The 22,593-nt window shown below is 39.2% G+C and overlaps 1 protein-coding gene across 7 annotated transcripts in view; it reads right to left on the bottom strand.

Annotated features, from left to right (window-relative positions):
* Positions 1-22,593, bottom strand: part of pard3bb (par-3 family cell polarity regulator beta b) — a 185,001-nt gene that overhangs the window by 98,629 nt on the left and 63,779 nt on the right. For 6 of the 7 annotated variants that reach the window (XM_041057217.1, XM_041057219.1, XM_041057220.1 and 3 more), the window contains exons 9-14: positions 18,735-18,993; positions 17,579-17,687; positions 15,932-16,071; positions 15,614-15,742; positions 3,454-3,645; positions 2,251-2,409 (exon numbers count right to left, since the gene is read on the bottom strand). In XM_041057217.1, the coding sequence (XP_040913151.1) occupies positions 2,251-2,409; positions 3,454-3,645; positions 15,614-15,742; positions 15,932-16,071; positions 17,579-17,687; positions 18,735-18,993 (988 nt within the window). The remainder of the gene's footprint in view (positions 1-2,250; positions 2,410-3,453; positions 3,646-15,613; positions 15,743-15,931; positions 16,072-17,578; positions 17,688-18,734; positions 18,994-22,593) is intronic. The other variant, XM_041057218.1, reaches the window with a different exon arrangement.

Here is a 22,593-nt window from a genome sequence, read left to right as displayed (position 1 = left end):
TCCCATTAGCCAGTGTCATAGTGCCATAAGATTACTCTCGAAAAACACACTTCATCAGACACCAAAAAAGGTTGTTGAGGTGTAAAAATACTGGTTTATCGCTGTGTGTAATTTACAAAGGTATTCTTTCAGCTCTCATAACTCTCTACTTGAGAACAGTTCGTGGTTCTAGTAGGGGTGTTGATGTGCTAAAGAAGGAAAGAGCAGAATGGTTCCTGCACAAAAGGTCTTGATTGTCAGCAGGATTGCTGCTCGGTAGCACTTAACATTTGAGTCAAATGGTTAAGGAGAGGCACCAGGTGTTAGCAGGTCCAAATAAAAGTGACACAGCAGAGCAGGGCAAACTCTACTCTAAGTTCCAGTTAGATGTGTGTTGTTTTTTTTTGTTTTGTTTTTATTTTTTTATTGAATACATGATTTGCAGGCTTTTGCCAAATTACAATGGTAAGGATTCTTTTTTTCTCATAAAAAGTAACAGCAGCATTGCTGATGTTGAAGAGAGGCAGGTTATGGCCATGACAAATAAGAGCCATACTTATTTAGCTTGGAGACAGAGGACATTTGACTAGTTATTGAATGAAAAGAGCCGCTGGATAAAGTGAGAGGTTGAGGCAGAGTTGGCTGGAGATGAATACAGTAAGAAGTGAGTGAGAAAAAGACTAAAGGACATATACAAGAAAAAGAAGAAAAAGATCAGAGGGGGAAAAAAAAGTGGAGTGGTCCACTTCTGCAATGTTAAAAGCATCAATACTAAAGCCCAAAAAGGCTTTTAAAGGTACAGGCTCTTATCTATCTGCCTTTATCTCCCTCTTTTTTTTATTCCTGTCTTTTCCACTCTCAAGACAAAGAGGGAAACGTGGATGCAACTCTTTGATGTTGCTAACAGCTTTGACCATCAAGGTACTGGTAGGGGATGCCCTGAGCCCTGCAAGCCCCAGAGTACCACTACATCCACACACACTCACTCAGATGCCAGTTTATTAGGTATGCTCACCAAAAATGCCTGCAGTTTAATACAACAGCCATGAAATAAACCCTACTTTCACAAAGGTTCTAAGTAAGATCAGCTTTAACTAAGACGCAGAGCCACTTTGTGGTAATTTACACTAATTTGGAAAGTTGTATTTTGTGATGCTGTTGGATTGTCTTAATGTATGCTGACAAGTGTTTCTTAATACCATAAATTCTGTTCTCTTGTTTTATCTTTGCGTTAATCTTTTTTTATCTGACTGTTTACTTGTCATGTTTGTGTATGAATATATAATGCAGGGTGTATATGTGGATCTTTTTTTCCGCAGTGCAACAGGCCATTCACACTTGAGCCAGAAACCCGGCTCAGCTTTATGTGTGCAAGGGTTTGTACAAACATTCAACAGAGCCGTGTTAAAGGCATCAGCCAAGATGAAAAGCATCTTTTTTTTTTTCATAAAGAAAAGAGGTACAGCTGGGTGAAGAACACACGGTCACACACACACACACACTCACAAAAAGACAGAAAATCTGAATAGCTGAAGTGTAAATGCTCTTTTTGGTGCTGCTGTTAAGAGCAGGGAAGAGAGCAGGAAGGCTAGTGTCAAGTACGGTATGTGCAGAAAAAGACAGAGGCAATGAGCCGCAGGAAAAAATGATGCTATAGTCAGTGACAGCCAAAAGAGGGGATAGGAGATACAAGGTGAGGATCAAGGAGGTGTGCATGTTTTTCTTCTCAGCCAAGCGCCAAAAGCGTACATGTGCTGTCATTCGCACAGCAGGTTTATCAAACTAGATTTCTATGACAATAAAAAGAAACAATTTAAATTTATTATGAATAGACTTAATGTAGTGTGTTCACCTTTATTTATCCATTACAACAGTTCTTCTGCTGGTCTGTTTCTCAATTACTCAATGAAATGTTTGTTTTTTAAAACGTCAGCAAATACTGAAAACCATACATCACAAGTTCCAAGTGCCCGAGGTGACGTCTTCACATGTTTTTGTGCTGAACAAAAAAACTCCATTCAAATCATCCAAGATAAAGAAAACCAAAAGTATTCTCATTTAGGAACCTGAGAACTTTTGCCGTGTTTGCTTAAAAATAAAATTAAAAGTTTAATTTATTATTTTTCTGTTGACTGACTAACTGATTAATCAGCTAACTGTTGCAGCTCAAACAGTCACTCGCAATCACAGTGAACATTAACACATAAACCAGACCATTTTTCCAAATTCAGGCCCCAGTGGCAGCACTAATACGGCTGAGAGTGCGTGTACCTTCAAAGCCCTGAGCACCACCAGCTGGATGGTCCCTCTCATGTTTCCCTCCTGCGACATGGAGCGGCGGAGCGTCTCCATGGCCACATGATTGGAGCGTCCCAGCAGCGACTCTCCATTTACAGCTACCAGCTGGTCATTGACACGCAGACGCCCGTCCTGTGAAACACACACCAGTTTGATTAAAACACAGTGTGCACTTTCAGTGTGCTGAATTACAGATATCCTGCATGTGTGTTTTACATGTCTATGCATAAATCATCAGGGTTTAAAAAAAAAAACAAAACATGTAAATTCGTGTATGTGTGCACGAGTCCTTAAGTAATTAGTAGCTATATGCTAAACATTACAAATATCAAACTGCTCCATTAATATTTCCTTATGCTTTATGTTAAGATAATTCTGCTCTCTTTTAAACGATGGGAGGAATCACTGGGCTGTTCACAGAGAGCGACTGTATACACACACACACGCACCTGTAGCCTTCACTGAAGTCAAACAGCATAAATCCAAAATACCAAAAACTTGGAATGACACACATTTTCCCATGATTCTCTGACTCCACTCAGCCCCAAACACATCAGCAGAGACTACCATCATCTCCCTCTGTCTGACCTCTCTGGTGTGTTATTTACAATGACTCTACAGCAGACTGGGCCCATCTATTCCTGTCTGTCTCTGCACAGACACTACAAGCTGCACAGGTGTATGGGTGTGAGGGGGTGTGTGTGTGTGTGTGTGTGTGTGTGTGTGTGTGAGTGCGCATCTGTTTGCTTGTCTGGCTCTCTGCTGTCTCCGTCATGTCAAGTGTGTCCTGGTGTGTGAGAGGTCAAAGGTTAACAGAGCAGGAGCACATGGCAGCAGAGACGCAGAGACAGCTGAAGTGGCTACAACAGCTCTCACAAGGCTGTCTCATATACAAAGAGCTGTTCTGATGGTAGTTATTATTTTCCATAATGTTCCACTTCAGTCCTTTAATTGAAGAGGTGAACTCTCTGTGACTCTTGTGTGACATCACATTGACTGTTTGGAATAAACTTTTCATCCTCCTTTTCAGCACAGGGAAGACAGAGCGCTAACTTCAGGCTTAGAGGAAATGGGAAGGACAAATTAAATGCTTTAAATCAGAACTTGTGTAGAACTTACACAGTTCTCCTTTATTCATTTTTACTCATTTGAGAATGTATGAGAGCATTATGTCACCTTGTACGCAGCTCCTCCATGTATAATGGATTTAATGAAGATTCCCAGATCCTCTCCCGTCTCCCTGGACTTGTTTCCTTTGAGGCTGACACCCAGCCCTGCCGAGCCAGTGTCATTTAGAGGCACCTCAAACATGAGCTGCTCCTTCCCATTCTCCGAAACAAAGCCTGGCACACGGGACACCTCCTCCTTCTGGGGGTGAGAGAGAGAGTAATGGAGATGGAAGGGGAGGGATATCAATGAAGAAGAGAGAAGGGTGAACGGGGTGAGGGTGAAGAGACAGAGGGCAGCTCATTGTGTTTGAATAGTATCCAAAAGCTAAACTAAAAGCTTTTCCATTTGAGAGAAACCATCACAAGGTGCTTTTCAGCTAAATTTCTCTATGAATGAAAAAAATTGCAGCTAGAGTTATTTTCCAAGAAAAAAAAGGAAAAAGAAAAAAAAACCATTTGGACTGGCTGCTTTCATATACCCATCTTCTTTTCCCTTTTTTCAACTCTGCAATATCAATAAAATGACCTGTGCATTTTCAAGAGGTAATTGGAGAATACAGCAAACACTGAGAGCCAGAGGGACAAAAGTACTGAGCAGACGTAATATAGAGTGGAAAGAAAGATTGTAAAACAGACAGAAAAAACAAGAACCAAAGACTGACTTTGGACAAATGACTATAATAAAACCCAGAAACATGGTGAAAAACGCCAATCAAGAAGAAGGTATGGCAGTAATGACTAAGTTGGAGACGGAGTTAGAGGGGAAAAATATCGGCAACAAAGAAAGTAAGTGGATCCCTCCAGATGAAAACGTGTGTTTGAAGCTTGTGAAAGCTCAGTGGGAGCGGCAGCATCCCTGCACTACCTATGGATTATACTTGCAATGACAAGTTAAAGGTATTTATCAAAAAAACATTATTCCATTCCAGATACCCAACAAACTTAGATAAATGCCTGCTTGTGAAACCGTAGATTTTCACTGTAAAATAACAGTTGAGTGCATATTTTTCAAATATTATCTTGTCTTACTATCAGGTAAAGAAGCTTATCAGTTGATCAGAAACAAAACACAAGCTTTGGATGAGAAATTATATTATCTAAAACAACACTGTTATTAACAATGATTTGCCAAAATCAATCCATCAATCCATAGCCAAAATGCGGTCATTATTTAAAGGAAAGCATTGAATAGTTAGTGGAATAAACTGTGTGCTGCATATTTTATTATTATTAGACTAAGATGCATAGGATACAATACCTTATTCAGTACTGGACAACATTCTGCATTTGAGGCTAGAAACTGTGATTTTTAAACAGACAGAAGAAAAGAGAATAAACACGGAATCCAGAAAACAAAAGGATGAGGTATGTGCTTGTAGAATGTGTCTGAATGTATTAGCTGTGTTTAAGTTTCCATGCCAACATTTTTGTGTCAGTCAAATTTCTGTCCACGAGTTGTTTATGTACAATAATGTGCGTGCATGTGATGGTGACTGTATGTACTTGTGGTAGAAAGTCTACATCTGTGTGTATGTGTGTGTGTGGTTGTCTATGTACATGCATGAATTCAGTCTGCCTGTGTGTGTGTTTGCGTGGGTCAGCAGTGTCAGGTTTAGACACTGTTTGTCTGTGGGGATGGTAGGTTTAACAGCGTTAAGCCGACACAAAGTCCTTTACTCTGCAGAAAGCTGTTTTCCCTGCTGGAAAACGTCCTCCAATCAGACTGACTGTCCAGACCTGATAGGAAGCTTCACGACCTCGGAAAGAACTTTAAAACCCCAGATGAGAAATGTTAGCTACTTTCTGCGCATAATTACAGTGAGAATTTACGACTCTGTGATATTGTGTCCGAAGTTATGATTTGGGAACTTTTCAGTCTTTCTGCTACTGCTACATTCTTTATTTGTCCGATTTTAACTTCCCCGCCTTGTTAATTTATGATTTCTTTTTCTTGTACTCAGCATGGGACAGAACCAGTGCCAGAGTGAATTTAGAGCAGAGGATGGGTATCGCTGTGCGGTCGAAAAGTTTCAACCAACAGTTCTCAGCTTGGGGGTCAGGACCACCCACAGGGAAGTGAGATGTTTTATGGAACCTAAGAAAAATATGCAAATGTATGGAAAGTTGTTTTTTTTTTTTTTTTCTGGGTGATGAATTCAATTTCCCTGGAAAACAATGAATAAGCACAGCCTCCGGGCTTCCTATGATAATCTACCAGACAAACAAGTGGGCTGTGAGGAAAGAAAACAAAAAAAAAAAAAAAAAGTAAAAACATCAACATTTGGTGTCAAATCTGACTGTTCTGTGGGTTTTTACAATCAGGTGGACAGAGAAAGAACCTGTTTCTACTCAGTGGCTCAATTCAGAAAAAAACACCACCACAAAATTAAAAGAAGGTCTCTCTTTTTCATTTACTGGAATTGCTTTAAAGCATGCACATGTACACACACACACACACACACACTAGTAGACAAGGGCACAAATAATTTGTAAGTGCACACTGCAATTTCATGGAACATTTCTATTATTTCAGCCTCATTGCTATGATAGGTGGTTATATCTGCATGTAATACTGAAATAATAAACAGTGATGTGCTTGTGTGTGTGTGTGTGTGTGTGTGTGTGGTTTCTGTTTGTGGCTATAAAAAGGTGCTTGTATCTTTGCTACATAAACTCTATCAAAGGTTATAGAAAAAAAAAAAACCCTTTGCGTAGATGAACCCCTTCATACTGGTCGTTTAACATTTCAATGGGCTGCCACAATGATGGATCAACGGAAAGACGTGCTATTAAAAAGACAGCTCAGTGTCTGTCGGTGCGTGAATGAGAATGTGTATTGTTTTATTAAACTGAGCCAAAGAACAACGAATGAGAGAAAGATGGAGAGACACATTATGTGAAAGTGAGCTGGAACACTCAACTAAAACTTACACACACACATATAAAAGAAAAAAAAATGTACTTAACTCAAGCCTAAAGGCCAGATAAACTGTCAGCCAGAGAGATAAATAAAGATAGAAAAGATCAAACAAATGAGGAGATAAGAAGAATGAGGATCATAATTTTAGTTATCAGTCTCATGAGTAATATTAGTAGTATGCTTTAATACTATGCTGCTATAAATTCTATGGTCGCTGTGTGTATTTGTGTGTGAGGACACCTGCTTTCAGCAACACGCTCTTTTAATGAGAAGCTCGCAGATGCACTTCCACCAAGCCATGCAGAGAAAATGTGTGTGTGTGTGTGTGTGTGTGTGTGTGTGTGTAGGTGTGCATGTGTGTAGAAAGCCCCATGCTGTGGGACTGACTGCCCAAGGATTCGTTTTACAAGGCCAAACAGCAGTAGCTGCTGTACTTAAATGAAGCAGTAGGTGTGAACACACACACACACACACACACACACACACACACACACACACACACACACACACACACACACACACACACACACACACACACACAGGTAAGTACTCACAGGGACATAACCTGACATTATCATTGTCAGTGCTTGTGACTTTTGAAATTATCTGTCCCATCACGGGCGTCTCAGGGTGGGCCTCTGTTGTCCAATCCCCGACACCCTCTTCTAATGGTCAGTGTAAGGGCTGCAGTGGGGGACCTACAGACCACAATGAATAAATACAGAGGAAAAGACACAGGGAGAGGGACTGAAGTGGTTTTAGTGGGTTAATAAGTCCGCGGGGAAAGTACTATCAGTGACCAGAGCTTTCCAAGGAACCAGGAATTGGTTCATTTCCATGACATATTTCCTATATTATCGATAAAATGTCTGTGAGGGTGCTATACGAAGGGATACAGGTACAGTCCTTTGCAGTCCTTTGCAGTCCTTTGTAGTTAAACGAGCACAGCACTTGTGCCGTCAGTGTACAGTCTCCTCTGGAGCTGTATATTAAAGGTCAGTGCATGCAGGGAATGGCAGCCCGTAGGTGCTGTGAAACCCACAGCAGATGCTGGCGGCACAGGGTTCGTTTTCCAAGGCTACAAGTGGTCATGGGCGGTCACGTTGTAATATGGGACCACGGTGTGGGCAGGGCAGCCGTCTGTTCATGTGCTGGAGCCCCCCACATGAACACCAAATTGCTTCTTGGCAACAGTTTGTAATTCATAGCCGCTGTCTTCAACACACTGAAACACTAAAAGGAATCTTTCACAATGAATGTTTCCTGGTCTGTTTTTTTTTATACATGTAGGTGGTTAGGACAACGAATTAGTACATTTATAACACTAATGATAATTGGATTATTGTAAATAATTAGATCTTAGTCATTGGGTCATAATGTTATCAAAGCTTTTTCATGGTATGCAGTAATCTAACTGTCCCCTAAAATTGAGTTTATGTTTATTGAACAGCACTTAATAAGACTCAATACACCTCCTGAGGACTGAGTGCATTTTCTACATGCCATGATTGCCATTACCAGCACTGATTGAGTATGAATTATTTATAACTGATGTTGTTGATCTGTATACTTGCAAGCTATGGTTAAGCTAACATTTCCAGTGTGACTGTTGCATTTGCCTCGTCAAACTCAGATGGTGAAAAAGGTTTTCTTTTCACAAAATCAATCAGTCTTGTTTAACTTAAATTTGAGGGCATGGGCATGATGTAATGATATTTTCTATCACATCTGCTAGCCTGTAGGTCTCTGAGTTCTCTGAAAGGGTCTGTCGGCAAGGTGCTTTGCAAAGGTGGGTGTGTTTAGATCGGTGTGTGTAGATTTAAAACATCTTTTATAGTTGGGGCTCTGTGGTGACTGTCGGCTACGTAGGCTAATTAATGCCACGTTTCACTCTTGTCATGATTATGCAGACTGTTACCTGGCTACTTTCTTATGTCAGCCAGCGCTAACATGTGCACTTCTATCTTCAAGCTCTTCATTAGTGTGTTTCAGAGTTGTTGTAGTGAATTTTGTTACCTTCAGAGTCAGGCTAGCTGTTTCCTCCTGTTTTCATTCTCTGACAGTAATATCAATCTTCTCATCTAAGTCTTGGTAAAACATAAAAATTCTATTTCCTAAAATGTCATTTCAATTCAAAACTGGTTTTATGAGTTTCCTATTTATCAGATATTTGCTATTCTCAACAAAACTGTTGCTATTACTCTCGAACAAAGATTCTGTTAGTTAAGAGTAAGACCAGCATCTTGCTATGGCAGTCCCCATGCTGATCTCCAGTGATTTGAACCCACAATTGATATGTATGAGCATGTGTGACAATCACGTGTTGAGGGCTTTAAGACACGGCAGCGACTGCAGATGATAAGATAATGAAGGAGCTGATACACCTTCAATAAACTGCAGAGAGAGAGATGAGACAGAGAGCCAGAGAGAGAAGAGAGACATGATACCCCTCTCAGCTGCTCTCCACTGGGATGATGGCAGCTCCTGCAGAGACTCCAAGCTGCCAGGGAGTTTGTGCGAAAATGTGTGTGTGTGTGTGTGTGTGTGCGTGCGTGCGTGCGCATGAGTACACAGGTCTCTGAGGGTGTAACAGATGGGGGATCTACTGTAGTGATTCTATGAGGTCACATTGGTGACGATATCAGACACACACACACACACAGAAACAGACAACAGACTGCACGGACACACACACACATACACACAGTGGCTGCATCAGTGATGGATGGGAGATAATCAGAAGGAAGAAACTGTTCAATAAAGTTGTTTTGTTTTGAATGTGCTCTGTCACCAGTTGCCAACTCTTAAATGATTTGTCAGTGTGTGTGAGAGATCATCTGGTACAAAGGAGAATGTTTCCTGTTGTGAGAAAGAAGGAAAAAAAAACACACACAGGAGAAGGACAGACAGAAGTGTGTCTTGCAGCTCATCACATACCACTGCCAAAAGCAGTGCTACACAAATAGCCTGACAGAGTCACACTTAAACCTTTCATTCAGTCCTCTGTATTAGCAGCCAAAGTGTGTTTGTGAATGGTTTGTATTCATATACTCAACTATTCTGTGGCTGTGATCATTTTCCAGTATTTATGCTTTTGTATTTAAGGTGAGATTGATGGCGAGGAATATAATGAAAGAAATCCAACCACACCAAAGTCTGTTCTGATTTCATCTGATTTATTCCAGTGTTTACTTAGTCAAATCTTCTCACCTTAAACCTCACTCCTCAAAATTATTGTTACTTTACTGGATGTTTAACTTACGTACAGAGCTCGACACTTCAAACACAGTTTGCACATTCATTGTAAGAGGAAGGTTTCTCTGTTATTTCCTTCAATCTGAGTACAAGATAATTGCATATTAGCATAATCTTGTGACATCACAAGGAGTGTGGAAGCTGATTGAGGTGTGATGTGCAAACATGAAACCTCCAGTGCACATTCAGTGCAGTAAAATAAGAATGGACTTTTCAGTGAAATTGAAATTTATAGATTCTGCAGCTAAAAAGCTATCAAATAGTTTATCAAACGTTTTGGCAGGAGAACCATAATATCAGACAAATGATTATGAAAACACAGCCTCTTTATATGGATTAAACTGTGATCGGAGTGGATCTTTAAATCAAACACTAACCTTTTTTACTTATAAAATTAGTGGTCTGTAATAATAATAATAATAATAATAATAATAATAATAATAATAATAATAATAATAATAATTTGCTTATTTCATTTCATATCAGTGTTGTGATATTCACCAGAAGTTAGTTTCAAGGCTCTAGCCAACTCAGCAGGCATTTACGTGTTCATGTGTGAAGAACATTACTGAAAAAATGCCTTTTTATGTTTTATGTGTGTGTGTGTATGCACAAAATGCCTTTACAGAGAGCCAACACAGCAGGTGTATACTTGTGGTACACAATTGTGGAATGCATCTGAACATGATTGTATGTCACAGAAAAAGTGACTTTGAGTAAGTGTGTGTTTGTGCGTGTGTCCATGTGTATAGACATGGTGTAATGTCTTTGTTCTACAGCATGCACACACTTTAGCAGACAACACCAGATGGTGGGCTAAAATGAGACAACGGAAGAGGGGGAGGAGAAGATAGACAAGATCCTTCCATCATTTCATCATCATCCTTCTTCTGTTTCCTCTCCGTAAACACAAACAAGCTGGCATAAATCTTCACATCAAATGACTGAAGAAAAAAAAAACTGTAGCCATATCACTGTTTAAAGTCTGTTAAACATGGTATAAAAATTATTGGAACTGTACATAAGGTTTTGTACAAATTCTTAAACTCATTACAAAGATCTTAAAAAATGACGAGCACTCTCAGCCATTACCATCCAATCCTTATAATATCAACAGAAAAAGATGCCAAAATTTCACCGGCTGTTTTTCTGCAGTAGAACAGAGTTGTTCTTTGGTTCTGAAGAAACCTCTTTCAATTTTTAAAAAATATGGACAATGTTGTCTTTATTATAACTAACTCCTAAAAATTAGGATATGAAAAAAATGTTGTTCTTTTAGACTTTACTGTGATCTCTCTAGATAATGACAAAATGGCAAAATGTCTTAAAGCGAGGACCTCTGGATAAGATTTTGGTGTCAAAGTTATATGTTTTCACCTTTTTTTTTTTGTTAATTTTGACTTAATATTTTGAAACAAATAACAGCCATCAGGGGCCAAATTCTCTTAAAACAAAACAACAGTTCACTTACAGCAGCATAGTGAGTAGACGAGACTGAGACCGTGCTTTTTCCACTCTTGGTTGGGACCATGTAGCTGCACCAAGTGAGGGTGCAGGTCAGTTAAAACAAAGCTTTAACATAAAATCCAAAACTGTCTGTCACATGGCCGTCCTCTGCAGCAGCGAGAGGTCCACAACAAGACTGGCAGAGCTGTGTGGAAGCCTTGTGTGAATGCTGCTTATGTGCAACCGACACTGCAAAACCTGGAAAAGATTCCAGCTAGTGAGGTGTGAGAATACTACAAGGCTTATGCTTGATTTTGAGGTGTGAAGATACAAACGTGGGAAATTCATTGTTTCTATGCGCTCCCTGTTTTGCACTGTCAACCACAGAAAGCGTGACCCGCAAAAATTAACAATAGCAGAGTACAGAGAGCATCTCTCAAATGCTCCGGCATATGTGTTTTATGATATTCAGCTACAGTGATGGACATATTTAGATTTAAAATTGCAAATGAAAGCGACAACACTGAGGCTCAATTCGAAAGATGCATGACAACAATGTCTGTCTTTGCAAGAGAGGACAGTCATTATCTGCTCGACTACAAGAGGTTGCGTGTCAAGATGATGCACAAAAACGATGCAAAACATATACGTATATGTGCACATACACACTGACATACTGTCCTCTTCCAACAGGTAACATGCCCCAGTACCCTTAATAAACTGAACATATGTTTTGCCCTCACCTTATACCCTGTTCGGCCCTTCCCAACATTTATTCAGTTCTTTTTTCTTTTGTACTAAGAAAAATTATTGATAGATATCATGGAAAATAATTTATCTGATTCTTCACTATAATCCAATAGGCCCCTTAAAAATAAATAAATAAATAAATAAAACATCTGGTAATGACTGAGTATCACTGTCCTGAAATGCCCCCTCCCACACATATGAACATACACTTACTTACCACATTATGTCACTTGTAAAAGTTCACTCAAGGAGTGTGTTCACAGCTCCATTGTGCAGAGCTGCAATTGCATCTGCTCTTGAAAACTGTTGTGACTGTTGAGCAAATACCATCAGCTGTTAGTTGGACAGAGGTGAATTCTGGTGGGGAGTTCTATGTGAACAGAGGGTGAGGGCAAGAGAGAGAGAGACACTAAAAGGAAGAGAAAAGCAGAGAAGGAGACAAGTTTGTTGACCAAAATAAAGTATGTAGAATAAATGCTAAATGTTAATGTCAACTTCTGTCTCTCTCTCTCACACCAAAGTCACTCGGGACATCTGTTTCAAGCAAGAGTGAATTACAGCAGTGGTGTGAACAGATTTGTAAAATATGTAATCTTCTCATTTCCATTTATCAAAAAACCACCATGAACAGGGAGGATCCCTTGTTCATTTTCCTGTTCACGGATCCACATCTTCCTCAGTCTTCACATGATCATTCTCAACATCCATCCAAACACACACACTCATCATCTACCTAGAATGATGTATTCAAGCCAAGCTAAGCTCGCCAGTGAGAAACTACCGCTCACCAGTGTAATTAATCATAACTCACTCTAAAATGTAGTAGAGAGTCAAACCATCCATTTTTCATCCACATTCTTCATTTACAGCTGATGGGCCTGGAGCCTCATCAGTCTGCCTTTCGACCAATACCTCCCTTTAATTCCATTTTCCATGACATCTGACCTATTTTGTCCAGATATAATCTGCACTTTCATTTATTTAAATTAAGCAACAACTATAAAAATTCCAATTCACATATTTAAAGAATTTACTGGGATATCCCCAACACCCCTTTACCAGCAACATCCCAGCTGTACTGGAGAAAGCCCAAACTGATCTAACTGCCACACTGCGTGATGTCTGCAATGGGAGGAGTAAACACTGACTAAACACACTAAAATCATGATCACATGCAATAAGTGAATGAAATACAGATCAGGTCAGATTTAAGCTGATATTGTGACATTGAGCCCAGTGAGCCTGTCTTTGCATTAAAGCCCTAGTTCTGTGTTTGCTTTGCAGTTACAGCTGAAGAGGTGTTTTCTTTCATCTTATTTTCTTTATATAAATATACAAGCTTTTTTCTTCTTAATGATGATTAAACAACCTCATAAAACTCACGAAATACGGGAAAGAAGAACTAAAGGCCTCATGGGTCTGCATTAACATGACAAAGCTAAATATCTCCGTCTATTGTTCATTTTATAAAATATAATGGAACAGGACAAATCAGCCTTTGAAGCTGCTCTAAGAGCTGAGCACGCAAAGGGTCAGAACATGCAATAAACCTCTCTAACAATGTGTGCATGCATGTACAAACGCACACAGTACACAATTGCAAGCACGTATCCATAAACACATGTACCTACACACAAACACCGGCAGCGTCCTTGAATCATCAGTTGGTTTAAACAGCTCTCCAAATACACAGAGAGAACAATACTTTTCCTATGGGAGACATTTTGGTGTGTAGTTCAGTATACAAATGAACAATTTTCAAACAGTTCTTTTCTAGCTTTGGACAAGTGAGCATGACTAAGTGAGCATGTGTATGAAAAATATTGGACCAATGAGAAGTCAGTTTCCTGACCGGCTGAGTGGTCTAGTACCTATGTGGTCATGTTTTACTGCCAGCTGGATCTAACCAAAATAAAACCCACAAAAATGACCAACTAAAGTATTTTCTGACAGTAGACATTTTAGACAGTAGATTTTAAAATTAATTCAAAAGCTGACCAACTTTTAAATCCATATGCTGATTGTGAACTCTTCAGGAAGCAACACTGGCTATATGCAAATCATTTAGTAACCATGGAAAAGTGTATGCTTATCAGCAGGCTTTTTCACCAGAATCTGATTTGCCCATGAGGGTCCTGATGATGCCAAAACCGTCCCATCAATTAGTTACTTGTCACTCTGTATAACTTCACGTTTGCAGCTTTTGCTTTTGGTTTGTTTATATACGTCAGTGTGAACAGGATGCAGATCAGAACTAAAAGGAAATGATGTATCTTTTCTTTTCCTCTTTTCTCTCTTTAGTTGCACAGTTGAACATTTAAGAAAAGTCTGCTGTTCTTCCCCAGTTTAGAACAACAATCCATCTGGGAGCTAGAAAACTTCATGATTCACTCCTACTGGGTATTAGCTACCAAAGCAAGCTTTCAAGCATTGTTTGCTGTGGATGCATGTAACAGGATGGCAAATGAAGGTATTCAGCAACACAGCAACTCGAAAACATATCCTTGGTCGTCACACTGAGAGGCCATGGAGTTCACACATGCGTACACTGAGAAACCCTGGACTAGATACAACACTCCAAATGATCCTAAATATTAACACATGTACAAACTCCAGCACATTGCTCCCTTTCCTGTCTGCACAAACAGAATTTCCTACGGGGCTCAGGGTCGCATGCGTGTGGCTAACTTCCTGGCAGCCGTTGAGGAAACATCAGTCGATAAGAGCGGACAGAAACACAGAGGGAAAAGAGACACAAAAGGCAACATAAAAGGAGAATAAGATACAATGAGAGATGGAAAACATGAACCAAAGACATGAGTGATGGGCGGAGAGGAGACAAAAGCAAATGGTTTTATAATAATATGTAAGTAAGACCTCTTGTTATTCCCTTTATGCTAGCATGGACGTGTGTGTGGCACCTCCAAGTTGTGGGGGAAAAAAATCAAAGTCATCGTCAAAAAAGCTGAGATGACAGTGATGACATGACAGAAAATTATCTTAGAGAACAAAGACTTTCAGGAAAAAGGACAGCCAAAGAGCTACAGATTTACTGTACAAGAGTGAAAGCAAACAGGAAAGAAGAAAACACAATAAGCAAAATTACTGTATGAACAACAAATGGCAACAGGATATGAGACTGTCAGGAAAGAAATTTCAAGAAATTTAGAAAAATATATATATCATTTGCACCTATATTTGCAAAACGTATAGAGCTGAAACTAACATCAGAGCATGCACAGTACTTGATCATGCAGTCAGATTAAAGGGAAAAGCAGGGAAAATAGAACAAGGATGAATAAAGAGTTTATTAACCAAAACAGTGTTGAAATTCAGCAGAAACAATGTGGCAGGGGTAGACCAGCACAAAAAATTACCAACATCAAGTGCTTTTCAATCAGAATGGAGTTCGAGAAAAAAACAGTGTTACATGATTGCTTGGCAAGTTTAAAGCGAGGATATTATTGTACAGGGAAGTGCATCATCTGTCAAATAATTCAGAAAAGCCCTCGTTGATATTTAAGGTTACTGTCTATAAAGAGAAGCTTTCCTATAGGCTGCTGAGCTGTGCATCATCCAGACAAGCCTGTTGATTGGACCAGAAGTTGCAAAATTAGAGTTGAAATGTGAAAATGAACTGATGATGTAGTTGTGTGGCTGTCTGTCTTTCTGCCTGCCTGAAAATGAGTAAGAACCATCTTCTTTGCAACTGGCCACTGACCCACCACTCAGCTAGGAAATCTTTTTTTTTTTTTCTCTTTTTCACTGGCAATACAGCATTGTGATTGGCTCTTACCATCTCTCTAGGCAGGAACATGTCTTCCTGACGTAGGACCACTAGGCACACGCTCTCTCCCTGCCGCGTGCTGCGTAGCATACACACCAACTCCTCTTGGCCCACACCTGTGATATCCACACCGTTTACCTACACACAAAAACACAAATATCACCATTTCAGTCCATGACCACATTTTTTTCCCGTGTCTCCACTACTCTCTATTTTTAATGTTTATTTCAATGCCTCACATCTTTTGTATTGTAATAACTTGAACAGTGTTTTGGAGTAATGATGACAGTAATCACATAAGTCTGGAAACAGTCAGCTGCCCCGTACCTCAAGGATGCGGTCTCCAGACTGTAGCCGCCCGTCTTTGACAGCAGCTCCACGTGGCAGAATGTTTTTAACTAGAATGGGACCCGGACCGTGGACTGAAGAGTCTCTGGTTACTACAGTGAAACCAAGACCTTCTGAGCCTAGACAAACATACACAGATATACAAACACACACAAAGAAATGTGAATCGAGGGATGAGTCACAATAAGCAAGCATAAGTCACACTCCTGGGCCAATATCAACACACAAAATATCCTGTATAGCTGTTTACTCCCTGCCTCTATATTTGTCTTCCACAGGCTTTGAGGGCAGAAATCTATCCATCCTTGCACACACACACACACACACGTGCGCGCACACACACACACACACACAGACACCCTAAACTGCACCCGAAAACTTCAACACAGTGTTGTTGACTCAGCTCCTGTCTACATTCTCTAAGTGTGATCATTTAAAGCCCGAGGAAATTGTGTGTGTGTGTGTGCGTGTGTCGTTTTAAAACCTTTAGCTGTATCTGCTGCTACAGTATCTGCAGGTGTGAAGGTTTTAAAAATGGGTTCAGGTGCAGGGCAGAGAGAGGGAAAAGAAAATGAGGAAGCCAAGAGGAAAAAGTAAAAGAGAAATGAGTGTAACTCGGTGGAAATGAGGAGTGAATGTTCTGGAAAGAGAAGGGATGAAGATTAAAATAGTAATCAGTGAAAAACAGGTGCACATACACAAAAAAAAACGTGCACGAAAGCACTCAAACACATGCACACTTCTACCAAAAGGCCACACACAGACAGAGAGACTGGTTATGTGTTTTATAGACCTCATTTAGTCTGGTCTCTTTAGCAGAGCCGAGTCAGCAGTTTGGTCCAGTATGAATTCATATCAGCAGAAATGAACAGATCAATAAAGACTTAATAGACCCTGAAGAGAGGGAATCAGGAAGATGGAGAGAGGAAGGATGAGAGGAAGGAGAGTCAGCCAAAGAATAGAGGAAAGAAGATTTATAGAAATAAGCACAATGCAGGGAAAACAGCAAAAGACAAAGCGAGTCAATTATATTCATTCAGAAAACGACATGAAATAAAAAGGGTCAATGATGGACATTCAGAAAATGACAGAATGAGTGTGAAAGAAAAAAAAGAATAAATTGGAACTAAAACATAGAGATAAAAAGAACAGATGTGACGCTATTAACTTTCCTTAGTTCTACCAAAAAACCAGAGTGCTGATCTGTCACACACATACACACGTCATCTTTAACATCAACATTAAGATTAGAGTATTTCTGACACCCCACTCTCAGTCCAAATAGCTACAGAAAACTCAGCATTTGCACATAGAACTCTTTCTTCTGAAGATAACTGAACTTTTAAATATGTGTAAATGCTGATTTCAGAAAGAAGTTCCTGCGCACCTCAAAGTCTCAACAACAAGTGCATAAAAAAAATCATAACTACGGAAAGTACTGCACACTGCCCATCACTTACACTCAAAAGCAACAGCAAGTGATGGACAGTGTGCAGGATTTGTAACTGTTAAAAATGAACAGAATTAGTTCAGAGGACTAGAAAATTAAGGAACTAAACCATAAGAGATGTGTGACTTTTCTGAAATATTTCCACTCATCAGTAAGATTTACAGAACGTTCCTCACCTTTCTTTAAGTCAATCCTCAGTCTTCGTCCTCCTCTTTTATTGGCCACCAAGCTGGAGAGGGCAGGGCCTTTTTTAAGAAGGGGGCTCTCACTCCTCCCTTTGGGGGTCTAAAAGGAGAAAGTACAGGATTCAGGTTATTTTAACAGAAGTAAAATTAATAAAAAAAATATATAAGGCTACAAGAGAGAATGTCCACAGCAGCTTAATCATTTAAATGAACCATTTGCACTTCAATTGTCCCAGTTTGTCACATTCTACTTCCATGATTTCTGATGACTGGACTAAAATTGATCTGTGAACTGTGGAACTGAGCTCATTTCTTCAAATGACATATAAAAAAATAGAGCAAGGTGATATTTGTTGAAGCAGACTAATAGGCTTTTACACAAAAGTGACCACCTACGAGTCATTGTCAATGTTATCCATTTATTAAGAACTGCTTACCAAATTCAAAACACTAAATTAAGACTGGACTGTTTTCTATTGTTATTTTTCAGTTTAATAGAAACTATATTGCATCAAAGTTGATGCACTAAGCCAAACTTTGACAGTATGGGTTAGGTATGTATTTGTATGTATGGAGGCAGCAGAAAGAGACACACAATGCCCTGCCAAACATTTATGGAACAGAGCCCCGACATCTGCATTACAAAATCACACACTTTACAAAAAAAACATAATAAATAAGATGATAATCAGCTGTTGCTAAGTAACTGTTGGCTCTATCCCAGCTGTTTTTCAAATGTCTGCCATGTCACCATGGTGACGCTGATGCCACAATTACATGTGTTTGAACAAGAAAGACTTTATGGCTGTAGAAAAAGAAGAGAAAACAATGTGGGATTAATACGGTTCCTACAAACTAAACTTATCCTGAAAGAATGAATAAGTTATGAACCAAGTACAAAATAAAATATATAACAATACATTATGTGTAGAGTTGTTAGAAGGAGGAGGCATTTAGGCCTGTTTGTTCTCTAAGAAACAGGCAGAACCTAGAACTCAGCCAGTTTACTGTTGTTGCACTTGAATGATATTAATCATTAAAACACTATAAAACAACATTATACTGCATATACAGTAAGTGAGATTTAAAAAAAACTGTTCACAAAGAAGTTCACAAAATGTCTCTGAGTGATCCACATTAATCTTACGCTGACAGCAGCTTCCAGAGTGGCAGCTTCCTCTGCCAATCGTGTGGCTGGATTCTCAGAGGGCTTAAACACAGGTTTGGCTTTGACAGGCGGAGGCGGTTCTTTGGTCTTGGCAGTTCTGGGGCTGCTGTCAGGACCGGCGCTGTTGCCAAACAGCTGACCAATCAGACTCTTCTCATAGCGATCTCTGTTGGAGGAGGGAATTACTTCCAAGCGGACAACCGGGGAACGCATGGCCTGACGAAACACTTCCTGGGCTCTGGGAGGGTGAGGACGAAAAGATACAGAGAGACAGGAGATGCAGAGCAAGAGAGGAGACAGCAGAGAAAAAGTTTTGTTCAACAAGTGGGTGGAGTTTTAAGTAAGGTATGTGTACTCCACATTCATTTACCACTAAAACTAATCATGCCATTAATCACAATTACATAAAGTGCACAGTTATCAATCTCTGACAAGCAAAGTCATTATCAAAGGATATATAAATCAATTAAGAGAAAAATGATAATAAAAGATAATGGTATGAATCTGATTACACATTGCTAATGATTATAAATGGAGTGTTTGATTTTCAAAGATTGTAATAAACTGTAGCATATTTTAGGCTCATATATCTTTACTAAACTGATTTTAAATGATTCTCATTTTCAAGATAGATGAGTATAACTAACAATTGTTTTTATTGGAAGTTAATTTTTTTCTTAATTAATCAACTGATTATCTAGTATCAGAAGTGTCAGAAAGAATAAAATTTGCTTATAAGAAGCTGTCAGAACCTAAGATGATGTCTTCAATGTGCTTATTTATTTGACAAATCATACATAAATCCTAATCCCATTTAAAATTTACAATGAAATGAAGGACATTTTTGTATTTAAGAAGAAGGAACCCAGCTGACTACTTCATCGAGCCCAAATTACACTAGTGATAAAACTTGCTGAGTTTGAGTTTAGTTTCTTAGTAGGTCAGGAGTCATTCTGCACTGCATCCAGCTTATGCTGTTTTCTTTCAAGAATCGAGTACCTGTGTAAGATTAACAATGAATGACAAAGAAAGTATGTAATAAATACGTAATAAATTATGTAATAACTATGTTTGTAAAAATGATGTTTTCTTAGGTATGAGAAACAGTGTACATCTTGTGAAACACGACACATTTCAAAGAAATCTTATCAGAAAATGAAACCAAATCAAAGTATCCAGGCTCATTAAAACACAAACGTGTGAGTTTACCACAACTAGTCTTTTAGTTTACAGTGTGTAGTCTACATTTACAAAAAAAAACTGCATTAATTTAGTAGTATAAAATAAAACACACATGTGAGCCATGGTCTGTTAACTGTAGCTCATTATTGTCTAAACTTCTGGGGGCTCAGTGTGTATGTTTCTGTTTTTATCTCCATTGAGCTCAGGACAAGACATAACAGGAGATGAAACACAGAACCAAGACACCTGTACAGAAGGCCATTATAATCTCGTGATCTATAAAAAAGATCATTTTGAAGACAATTAGTTTATATCAGATTATGCTAAGTAAGTTAGAGGGACCATTGTGTCAGGAGCGATTGGTACACGCCATCATTCACTTCAGATAACCGACAGAGAAAATCCAGTTTGTTTAAATTTTATTGGATTACACTCCTATTGTTTCCCGCCTAGATTATTATTACATGTAATGTTCATAATGTTTCCGTAACTAGAGACTATGTTTAGAAAGTCATGCGTGAGGCGTATACACATTTTAATAAAGTAGATACGCAATGATAATACTTTAAAATTTGACATTAATAAACGAGGATGACTTATAGACATGATAAAATGGCATTGTGGGAAAGTTTCCATCTCAATCAATCAATCACTGAGGAAATCAACTTTGCTTTAAGTATATGCATGATACATTTATGACCAACTGAATTTTCATCATATCTACTGTGTATTATACATTTAGTAACTGAGCCTTTTTTTTAGACTGACCAATACTTGCCAGCCTTCATAGAGTACTGAGCAACCCACTGATAAAACCGAGAGCCAGCTTCTGTGAATGATGCACTAAGTAAGAATGATCTCTAAGAAAGTGTGTGTGTGTGTGTGTGTGTGTTTTGGGGATGGGTGGTCATCTCTTCTTCATCCTTTTCAGACAGGATTTGCATGTTGAATCTGTTAAACACACTAGGCAGTCTAAGTAAGTGCTTGAGTCACACCTTGCTGAATGACACGTGAAGTGATTTTCATTGTATTAAGGCCACAATACAGTACAATGAAACTCCATGTGAAAGCTGTGTGTGTATTGGGACCATTGTTCACAGATGATATCATTATTGTTCCTGATTGGACAACATGTGCAGGCACATTTGTGTAAAAGAAAATATATTCTAATCAGGCAGGCTTCTTCAGTACAGCTGCCAAGCTGGGACAATGGCAGTGTGTGAGTGCGTGTGTTTGTATGTGGACACTGCACTCACAGGGCTCAGTGGACTATCAGTGGCCTACTTGCCGTATATCTCAATACACCTGCCATGACGGAACAATACTGGCAAGACTGTGTGTGTCTGTGTGTGTGTGTGTGTGTCTTTCTATGGTTATGTTTGACAAATTCTGGTTCAGAACCAACTTTAAATGGTTGTTTGAGGGTTAAGACTTGGTTTTAGGGTTTCGTTTAGAGTTAGGCTTAGGTTAGGATTAGGGTAAGGGGCGGTGTTAGGCCTTCAGTTGTGATGGTTTAAGTTAGGGTAAGGTGCAAAGAAGTGAATTATGTCAATGAGTGTCCTCACAACTAATGCAAGACAGGAGTGAGTGTGTGAGCTGGTGTGTGTGAGAGAGTGAATATACACCTGTTTTTGAACAATAGACGCAAACCCCTCCGGTGATAATCCCTTTACCTACAGTACAGCATAAAATACCTCATATAATCTTATTACCACACTGAATACTGGACACGGACTGTTGTGTAGACTATATAGACATTGTAATGTGTGGTAATCATTATAACATCCACATCAGTCCTTGTAATCTGTGGCAATTGTTTTTACAAGTGTGTCTTTTGTCATTTTAATGCTCTGTAATCATGTTACATCCTCAAATACTCTCATGTTAATGTACATTGTTTCAGGTGCTTCAGTGCTACAGTAAGCAATCTCTACTGAGAAACATCTGGTCTCAAATGAATCTCGAACAAATCTTTCCAAAGAGGAATGAGACGGAACACGCAGACACACAAAGGCCAGCTCCAGGAGAAACACACACACACACACACACGAATTTGGAAGCAATGCTCTCCAAACATCTGCCAAATGTCTTCTCTGCTGTTCTCTGCGATGGCAGTACAGCAGTGATATAAGCCCTCTGACAATGGAAAGGTAAACAAGACACACACACACACAGACAGCAGGAGTAAGAAAAGACAGGCCAGGCCTGACTCCAACAGGTTTTTGGCGGGCCAACAGCTACTCATGTCCACACTTAGACCTTGTTTTTCCTCTTCTTTTTTGTATAATGTTACAGAATCACAGTAGGCGACACATCTACTTTCATGTAACTTAATCTGATTCTCAAATCTACATATTTAAAGCTCAAATCTAATCTACATTTAAATAGTTTTTCCCTCTCTGTAGCAGTGCTTGTTTTGCCATTGTTTTGCACTTTCAGTTCAGTTTAATTGATGTGAGACTAACTTTACAATCTGAGATACATTAAAACATGCATGGATAGACATCACTGGAGGTAAGGCTGAAAATGTTTTTTGTTGTTATTGTTGTTTTTTGGTAATTTAGGTAAACTGACCCTTATCAATAAAAAGGACCAGCATACATCCCTACATTAACCCAAATTCATACACTGACAATAGACTGCTGACTGCATATGC

The sequence above is a fragment of the Toxotes jaculatrix genome, chromosome 15, assembly GCF_017976425.1.
Source record: "Toxotes jaculatrix isolate fToxJac2 chromosome 15, fToxJac2.pri, whole genome shotgun sequence".
Classification (NCBI taxonomy): Eukaryota; Metazoa; Chordata; class Actinopteri; family Toxotidae; genus Toxotes; species Toxotes jaculatrix.
This window is presented reverse-complemented; position numbering and strand designations above follow the sequence as displayed.